The sequence below is a fragment of the Penaeus vannamei genome, chromosome 27 (genome assembly GCF_042767895.1).
Source record: "Penaeus vannamei isolate JL-2024 chromosome 27, ASM4276789v1, whole genome shotgun sequence".
NCBI lineage: Eukaryota > Metazoa > Arthropoda > Malacostraca > Decapoda > Penaeidae > Penaeus > Penaeus vannamei.
In genome coordinates this window covers 31587926-31597925 of record NC_091575.1, presented here as the reverse complement: position 1 = coordinate 31597925, position 10000 = coordinate 31587926, and the positions used below count along the sequence as shown (strand labels likewise).

Below are 10000 nucleotides of genomic sequence, written 5' to 3'. Positions count from 1 at the left end.
ATAAAAAATAATAAAATCATAACGAACTCAAAAAGAAAATAAGAAATAAACTAAGAAAAAATATATAGAAAAAAAAATAAAAATCCTTATACCATTTTGTTACTCCAACGAAATACATTTTGCATCCTTCAACTTATTAAAAGTCTCGTCACACTTTAAAAAAATGGCGCGAAACATCAAAAAGACTTTTAGGTAAAGCGTAAAGTAATTTAGGAGAGCAAACTGTGCTTCGAAGGTATGTTGCTTTTTTTAATTAGTTATCTCACCCTTTTGATGAAATATATTGGTGATTAATATTTTACTAGTAGCTACGATAAATAAGTTTGAGTTATTTTGTTGAACTGATGTAACTAGAATTATTTTTAGGCTCGTGGTCACTAACTGCTGTTTCACAACTGTAAAATTATTTTAAGCTCGTGGTCACTATTTCATCTTCGTACCCGGGAAAGATGAATGATTTTAACTGAAAACTGAATGAAAAGATTGTTGATGATTTACTGCAATTTCACAGTAAAAATATCTATGCTTTGATTGCTCTGTGCAGGACGGTGTATGTGGTGCGTCTGTGTCTCTTGTCTTCATTAAATATATAATAAAAAAAAAAAAATCATTCTGCGTGCTTTCAACTAGATCTTTTTATGACGGTAATTTTTCTTTCTATACATGCCTTCTTTTCTTTGCATATACAAGGGATGAGATCTATAGTGCGCTTACCCATTCATTTACTGATTGTGCGTGTGGCTAGCAAAGAAAAAGAAAAGAAAAGAAAAAAAAAAAATGGAAGCTTTCTCCATTTTCTATACGCTCGTACCTCATATTTCATTTTTTTTCATTCTTTATGCGTGTTTTTATTCATTTCTCGGTATTACCAAGCTCTTCAATCTGTCTAAATGTGCAGTGTTATCTATCTCGCTATCTATCGAGGTGTGGTGGTGGGGGGGGGGGTGCCTTCGCCGTCATCCAAAATGCATTTAACTCCGTAGTCGTGCAAATTATTATTTTTTCTTTTCTCTTATTTTTAACTGATAACATTTATACTTCCGACATAGTTTCTGTTTTCATGTTTCATGATAATTTTTTTGTTTCTGTTTCTTTTCTTCTTCTTTTTTCCTTTTTCTAACGTAATAACCAATAAAATTTCTACTTCTACATCTCTTTCCTCCTTTTTCCACATTTTCCTTTCTTCTAACCTAATAACTGAACAATTTTACACATCTATATTCTTCTTCTTTTCTCCAATACTCCTTTTCTCCTTTTTATTTTTTTCTTCTAAACTAATAAACTAAACAAACTCACCCATTTTTCGTACTTCCTCCCGTGTCCACCGCGCCCGTAGCCGTGGATGTGCTCGTAGCCCCCTGGCGGCTGTCCATGATTGGCATAATTTAGTTCGGGTCTTCGTCTTGCCCGAGAAAGGCTTATGCGCTTGGCTTTGTTCGTGTCTTTTTTTCCTTTCTCGGTTGTCTTTTCTTCCTTTTCCTGGTTTTCGTTTGTTTTCTGTGCTTGGGAGTATTTTTATGATTTTTGTTTTAGTTATTTTCTTTGTTTGTTTGTTTATTTATTTGGTAGGGTTGTTGCGTTTTTTGGTAGGTGAAGAAATCTTACTCACCTCTCTCCCTCCCACCTAATCACTCTCTTTTTCCTTCCCTCTTCCTCCCTCTCTCTCTCTCTCTCTCTCTCTCTCTCTCTCTCTCTCTCTCTCTCTCTCTCTCTCTCTCTCTCTCTCTCTCTCTCTCTCTCTCTCTCTCTTACTCTCTCTCCTCCCACCCAATCACTCTCTTTTTCCTTCCTCCCTCCCTCCCTTCCTCTCTCTCTCTCTCTCTCTCTCTCTCTCTCTCTCTCTCTCCTGTCTCTTTCTCCCTCCCTCCCCTCTCTCTCTCTCTCTCTCTCTCTCTCTCTCTCTCTCTCTCTCTCTCTCTCTCTCTCTCTCTCTCTCTCTCTCTCTCTCCTCTCTCTCCCTCCCACCCAATGACTTTCTTTTTTCCTCCCTCCCTCCCTCCCTTCCTCTCTCTCCCTCCCTCTCTCTCTTTCTCTCTCCCTCTCTCCCTCCCTCCCTCTATCTCTCTCTCCCTCCAACTACCCTCTCTCTTTCCTTCTCTTTATTTACAAATGACACCGTCACAGAAACATGTCATGACATTCCCTTTGATATTGCACTATTCTTATGACGAAAATAGCAACACCGAGGGAAATAAATAAATAGAGAGAGAAAGAAAAAAAAATATATATATATGCCCCAAGCGAGTAACTTCCGCAGTTCTCTCCCTGAGTCAGTGACGTCGACTAACCTTAATGTATGCGCAACAGACACACACACTATATTATATGTATTAAACCGGCTGTATTCATTATTATACATTTTAAGCCATCTGTATTCACTTATATAAGTATTAAATCGACTGTATTCATGATTTTACGAAATAAACCAACTGTATTCACTATTATACGTATTAAAGCAACTGTATTCATTATTATACGTTTTAAGCCATCTGTATTCACTGTTATACGTATTAAATCGACTGTATTCATTATTTTACGAAATAAACCGACTGTATTCACTATCATACGTATTAAAACATCTGTATTCATTATTATACGTATTAAATCAACTGTATTCATTATGATACGTATTAAACCGACTGTATTCATGATTTTACGAAATAAACCAACAATATTCACTATCATATGTATTAAATCATCTGTATTCATTATTATACGTATTAAATAGACTGTCTTCATTATTGTACGTATTAAACCAACTGCATTCACTATTATACGTATTAAACCGACTGTATTCATTATTTTACATATTAAATCGACTGTATTCATGATTTTACGAAATAAACTAACTTTATTCACTATTATACGTATTAAACCGACTGTATTCATTATTTTACATATTAAATCGACTGTATTCATGGTTTTACGAAATAAACCGACTGTATTCACTATTATACGTATTAAATCGACTGTATTCATTATCGTACTTATTAAACTACCTGTATTCGTTACTGTCTTTTTTTCTTTTTTCTTTTCATTAGTAATCAGCAAATATTTATCATACAGTGTACACGACGGGTATAAAACGCACTTTCATTTTTTGTTTTTTTTTCGTTAGTGATTAGCATAATAGCTGTGGTGAAGAGTGCATGGCTTTTATCACATTTTCTCTCTCTTCCCGTTCGTAATTGCCAAATAAGTATCCTTAATAGTACATGGTTATCACATTTAATCTTTCTTCCCTTTCGTCATCAGCAAATAACTGTCCTTAAGAGTACACGGCTTTTATCATATTTCCTCTCTCTTCCCGTTCGCAATCAACAAAAAGCTATCCTTATTAGTACACGATTTTTATCACATTTTCTCTCTCTTCTCCTTCACATGGTTGGTATCTCGTTTTCTCTCTCATGGTTTTTATCACATTTTCTCTCTCTTCTCCTTCACATGGCTGGTATCTCGTTTTCTCTCTCTTCTCTCTCATGTTTTTTTTATTACATTTTCTCTCTCTTCTCCTTCATTAATAACACATGATTGGTATCTCCTTTTCTCTCTCTTCTCAATCATGGTTTTTATCACATTTTCTCTCTCTTCTTGACATGATTGGTATCTCGTTTTCTCTCTCTTCTCTCTCGGTTTTTATCACATTTTCTCTCTCTTCTCTCTCGGTTTTTATCACATTTTCTCTCTCTCTCCCCTCGTTCGCAATCAGCAAATCAAGAGCCATGAAACCCAACACACGCACACCTCGCTTCAGTGTTCTTTTCAGACTGAGCTCAAGTGAAGCACTACTCAGCCAAACTATGTCTGTCTTTAGTGCTGTGTTTCCCTGATTTCGAAAATCCATATATGGCGAGCGCGCATACTGGAGTTGCTGCTAAATATTTCTCTAAGTGTGGAATCTATACATTGACTTTTTTATTAGTTTTTTTCTTTTTTCTCTCTCTCTGCTGCTTCCTTGTTTTTTTTTTTTTTTTACGTTAACATTTTTGGTAGTTCTTTTTCTCTGCTGCTTCCTGTTTTTTTTTGTTTTTTTTATACTTTGACATTTATAGTAGTTCTTTTCTTCTTTCTGCTTCCTTCTTGTTGTTTTCTTTATTTATTCATTTCTTTTACGTTTTTTTAATGCGTTGACATTTTTAGCAGTTTTTTTTGTGATTTCTTGTTTTTTTTATATTTCATTGTGTGTGATTATCGTTTATTCCTTGTGTTATATATGACTCTCGTATCGATTCCCGCGGTTCGAATTTTCGATCTTTATGAGATGAGAAATGTGCAAAATATGTTACAGCACTTTGCAATTTTTCTTTATTACATCAAGGACTGAGTACATATCTTAACCAAATGAATTAGCATGGACGATCATAAATCTACAATTCCTTCGATTACCTTTTTTTCGTTATTATCATTATTATCATAATCTTGCGTATTTTTTTTTTAACATCAAAACACATTATATAATCTCAAATGTTTCTTTTTTTTATATATCTCACTCCGTTTTATTGACATCACATCAAACCACGGCTTTGCCCTATAACATGGCAATCCACAAAAAAAAAATAATAATAATAAAATAAAATAAAAACTGCACAATTCAACAAACACAAGAGAGCGTACATATAATGCTTTCCACACAAAGTTCTTTTCAATACAAATGCTCATTCGGCATAGACCAAAACACCAAATAATTTGGGCACACATATAAACACGAAAATAAACACCAAATAAGGTTGTTTTCACGTAAAAATACACTTCTGAACACAGTCCCTTTTTCAGTTAAAATGATGCTCTCCTTAATAAAATTTCCCCATTTTTATTTCAAAAGATACACTCCCTAGGAAAGTCTTCCTATTTCAATTCAAAAGATGCACTCCCAAATATAATTTCCTCTTATTTTCAATTCAGAGGACAAACTCCCTAAGAAAGTCTCACTTTTTCAATTCAAAAATTGCACTTCCTAAGAAAATTTCCCTTTTATGAATTCAAAAGATACACTACCTAAGAAAGTACCCCTTTTCAATTAAGAAAATGCACTCCCTAACATGAAGTCCTCTTTTTTAAATTCAAGATACACTCCCAAGAAAGCCCCTCTTTTAATTCAAAAGATGTACTCCCTAACAAAATTTCCTTTTTTTTAATTAAAAAGATAAGCACCCTTAGAAAGTCCCCCTTTTCAATTCAAAAGATGCACTCCCTAACAAAATTTCCTTTTTTTATTCAAAAGATAAAATCACTAGGAAAGTCCATTTTCAATTCAAAAAATGCACTCCGTAACAATGTTTTCTCTTTCCTTCATTTCAAAAGATGCTCTCCCGAACAAAATTTCCCCTCTTTTTCAAATTCAATTCAAGTTCCACTTTTTCAATTTAAAAGATGCACTCCTTAACAAACATCCCCCTTTTCAATTTCAAAAGACACACTCCCTAACAAACTTCCCCCTTTTCCAATTCAAAAGACACACGCCCTAACAAAATTTCCCCCTTCTTTTCAAATTCAAAAGATGCTCAACCGAAGATCAGCAGCAGCCCCGCGTTTAACAGACAGCACGACCTAACCGCCAAGCAGGTCACCGACACACTACCAGCCGTCTCTCACCTGTCCTCCACACCCTGGCCACTCCTCGCCCAGTCAAAATAACTTAATGGAACTTCATTGATATACTATAATACTATTACCTAACCTTCGAACGAGGTTAGGCAAGTGGAAGGCACATGGATAGGGGGTGTGGTGGACGCCATTGACAAATCTATCCTTTGCACTTCGTCATGGGAGTCCAGAGGCGAGGAGGAAGGGAGGGAGGAGGTAATAAATAAATAAATAAATCGGTTTTACACTATGGATCCGCCTCGTCACGTTCAGATAAGAAGCACTCGACTTCGAGACCGGCCGAGCCTTTTGTTGCGCGGGGTGACGTAAGTGCTCGGGTGCTCTCTCATTCTCTCTCTCTCTCCCTCTCATTCTCTCTCTCTCTCTCTCTCTCCTCCTTGTTCTGTTGTTGTTGTTGTTGTTGTTTTTTTCTCTTTCTCTACCTTGTTCTGTTTTCTTTTTCTGCCTCTCTCGTTTTATTATTTTGTCTCTCTTTCGCTTTCTGTTTCTTCTTTTCTTTCTCTTTCTTCTTCTCTCTCCCTCTTTCTTTCTCTTCTATTTCTATTTCATTTCTCTTTTTACTTTCTCTCTCTCTCTCTCTCTCTCTCTCTCTCTCTCTCTCTCTCTCTCTCTCTCTCTCTCTCTCTCTCTCTCTCTCTCTCTCTCTCTCCCTCTAAAATCCCATGTTCTCATTTTTTTTGTCGTTGTTGCAAAATTGACAACTCTGCATGTACAAAAAATAATATTTAATGAAAATAAAGGATAGTGGATTTGAGATTTTTGCTACTTTTACAACTCAAGGACAGATTCAATCATTGGTGACTTATCAGGGCAAGACCCCCCCCCCCCATGCCACAGGTACATATTTTCCAATTTAGTGACTAAACAAAGATAGAAAGGTAAATTGAAACCTGTGTTGCAATTCGGACAGATATACTTTTAAGGCTCTAAGTGGCGGCCATTTTGGTTGTTTACAAACTTTTTGTCAGGTCTACCCTTTACTCGATTTTGCCGCGCAGTGCATGGTGCGTTTTTTTGCGAATGGCAGACTATTTTGGCCCATGGTCGTCGAGAATTTTGAAAATATATATAAAAGGAAAAAGATCGATGCGTCTGTGATGAGAAACCGTTTTTTTTTTTTTTTTTTTTTTTTTTTTTTTTTTTTTTTTTTTTTTTTTTTAGTAAGCCTTATGTTGATACATTTATAACTTGGGTGGGATAGGTATATGTCCCTAAAACTAAGTATCATAACGTCTCTAAGATTTTTTTTTTTTTTTTTTTTTTTTTAACGCCCGTATCCCCACGCTGTGCATATCCGCTTTCTCTGTGTATCCCTATATCAAACGCAATATCTGAGAATACCGAGAATATCTGCTTACCTTTTCGATATTTCCAGGAAGATGTATAGACAGAGAGAAACGAAAGAAAGAAAAAAGAAGAAAAAAATAACCTTCTTTACTATTGTATGGGAAATTCACCGACATTTCAAACATGTGATCTGAATGGAAGAATTTTTCCGGCCGAGTGAGCTGGAGACATCAGTCAAAGGTTACAAAAGTGCGTCCGTGATTCAAGTAGGTTAAAAATAGCTCACCCTTTTGCGTTTTCACTCCTTGTTGCTACTTCCTTCTTGCATCCGTATTCCTAGTATTTTTCGTAATATTTTTATGTATTGTATGTATCCTTTTTCTCATTTTTATTTTCATTTTGGGGGGTAATGATTCTTTTTCTCTATTTTTCTATTACAACTTTGTTTTCTCTTATATTTGCTGAAACTCTTTCTGCAACTTCTACAATTTTCTTGTGTTAATCTTCCTTCTCCTTTACCTCTTCTTTTTCTTCTTCTCCTCCTCCTCTTCCCCTTCCTCCTACTCGTTTTCCTTACCCTCTCTTCTACTCCTCCCCCTTTTTCTTCTACTACTACTTCCTCTTCTTCTTCCTCCTCCTAGTCCTCTTCTTCCTCCCTCTTACCTCTTTCTTCCTCCAATCAGGCGCTATGGCCGAAAAAAAAAACAAAGACAATAACAAATCCCAACCTATACTTTAAAGAATCTTTCGATATTACCTATTAATTTTTTATGACGTTAATGATGCTCAGCTGAAGAGTAATAGGATCTTCGATTTTTCATTTCTAAATATAGTAAGGTGGTGTACGTGTGTTTGTTTTTGTGCATGTTTTCATTCGTTTTTGTGTGTGTAGATGTGTGTTTGTTTGTTTAAGTGAGTGTGCCTGTGTGTGTAGATGTGTGTTTGTTTGTTTAAGTGAGTGTGCCTGTGTGTGTGTGTGCGTGCGTGTGTTTGTTTGAGTGTGCTTATGTGTTTGATTGTTTGAGTGCGCCTGTGTGTGTACGTGCGTGCGTGTGAGTTTGATTATTTGAGTGTGCCTGTGTGTGCACGTAGGTGTGTGTTTGAGTCTGCCTGTGTGTACGTACGTGTGTGTTTGAGTATGCCAGTGTGTGCACATGCGTGTGTTTTTGCTTGATTGGTTCTATCTGTGTACGTGCATGTGTGCTTGCTTGAGTGTGTCTGTGTGTGCGCATGTGTACGTGTCCGTGTATACGCACACTCAAAAGAAACACACATCAACAACTCGACTTTCCCTACCGGACCGCGACCCACAACTTTACCCGGCCTTCATAATTATCAATTTCTCTTTCCTTCTCTCATGCCATTAGTTGTTCTTAACCAAGTTAATGAGACCCAGGGAGTCGAGAGTCTTGTTTCTCGCGGTGTGTGAGACTTTAATTAGCTTGTCTGGTGTGATTTATGGCGGCTCTTTAGGGAGTTGGTTTAGAATGGGAGTTGATTCTCTTTTGGGAGGGAGGTGGGAAGAGGGGAGGGGAGGAGGAGGGAGTGAGGAGGAGGGGAGGGGGGAGGAAGAAAGTGAGGAGAAGGGGAGGGGGAGGAGGAGGAGGAAGGGAGTGAGGAGGGGGAGGGGGAAGGAATAGGAGAGGGAGTGAGGAGGAGAATGGGGAGGGAGGGAGCAAGGGAGTGAGAGGGGAAAGTGGAAAGGGAGTGAGGAGGAAGGGGAAGTGGAGAGGGAAGGAGGAGGAGGAGAAAGGGAGTGAGGAGGAGGGGGAAGAGGGGAGGGAAAGAGGAGGAGGAGGAGGAAGGGAATGAGGAGAGGGAAGGAGGAGGAAGAGGAAAGGAATGAGGAGAAGGAAGAGGAAGAACAACGACAACAACAACAACAGTAACAATAAGGAGAAGAAGAGAATTATAAAAAAAAAAAAAAACTAGAAGAATAAACACAATAAAAGCGTTTATGAGAGGAAGTTACTCTTATGTATCACACCTCTGCCACGTTGCCAAATGTATCACAAGATAACCTCATCTGTCGCGAACGGTAAACAAATTTTACCTTAAATATTGAATCAACTTTCCCCATATAGACACAAACCATTTCAAGTGATTGCCAGTAATAACATATTAACCCAAAAACATTTTAAAGAGAATAAAGAAAGCTATTTTTTTCCTTCTCTCTTTCTCTCTATCTTTCTTTCTTTCTTTCTTTCTTTCTTTCTTTCTTTCTTTCTTTCTTTCTTTCTTTCTTTTATTTCTTTCTTTCTTTCTTTCTTTCTCTCTCTCTCTCTCTCTCTCTCTCTCTCTCTCTCTCTCTCTCTCTCTCTCTCTCTCTCTCTCTCTCTCTCTCTCTCTCTCTTTTGCTCTTCTCTTTCTCTTTCTCTTTCTCTTTCTCTTTCTCTCTCTCTCTCTCTCTCTCTCTCTCTCTCTCTCTCTCTCTCTCTCTCCCTCTCCTCTCTTCTCCCCTCTCCCTCTCCCTCCCTCTCCCACTCCCTCTCTCCCTCTCTCTCTCTCCATCTCTCCCCTCCCCTCCTTCCCCCTCTCCTTCTCCCTCCCTCCTTCCCTCTCCCTCTCCCCCCTCTCCCTCTCCCTCTCCCTCTTTCTTTCTCTCTATTTTCTTTTCTTTCTTTTCCATTTTTTTCCCTTTTTTACAATGAAGGCAAAAAGGTTCACACGAAAACCATTGGTGTGCGTTCACGGTTGACTCTCCATGTGAGACGGGGACTAAATGCACGGGAGACACAGGAGGCTAAAGATAGGCTTGTTGTTGGGTGGAACACGAGGCTGAAGATTGCATTCATATCTGCGTGTTTTTTTTGTTTTTTTTAGTTAGTTAGTTTTTATTTTGTTTATTTATTTATTTATTTATTTTGTTTAGTTAGTTAGTTTTATTTTGTTTATTTGTTTTTTATTTATTAGTTTTTATCTATTTATTTATTTATTCATTTATTTTTTTGAGGCAGGAGGTGGATTTTCAAGAGGTAGCTTTGCACTTTTTTTCTTGTTTTTGTTATTGTGTTATTACTAACGTTGTTGTTATTGTTATCATCACCGTCATCATTTTTATTATTTTTATCATCATCATCATTATTATAATTAATATTTCTGAGATAGA

General features: G+C 37.1%; 1 protein-coding gene across 2 annotated transcripts in view; it reads right to left on the bottom strand.

Annotated features, from left to right (window-relative positions):
• The window catches only part of LOC113823914 (GTP-binding protein Di-Ras2), a 70355-nt gene that overhangs the window by 35686 nt on the left and 24669 nt on the right, over positions 1 to 10000 (bottom strand). The window contains exon 1 of one of the 2 annotated variants that reach the window (XM_070141187.1): positions 1297 to 1449. The exons of the other annotated variant lie outside the window; for it this stretch is intronic. Within the exon in view, the coding sequence (XP_069997288.1) occupies positions 1297 to 1382 (86 nt within the window). The 5' untranslated portion in view covers positions 1383 to 1449. Of the gene's footprint in view, positions 1 to 1296; positions 1450 to 10000 lie in introns of those variants that run through there. 2 annotated transcript variants of the gene reach the window in all.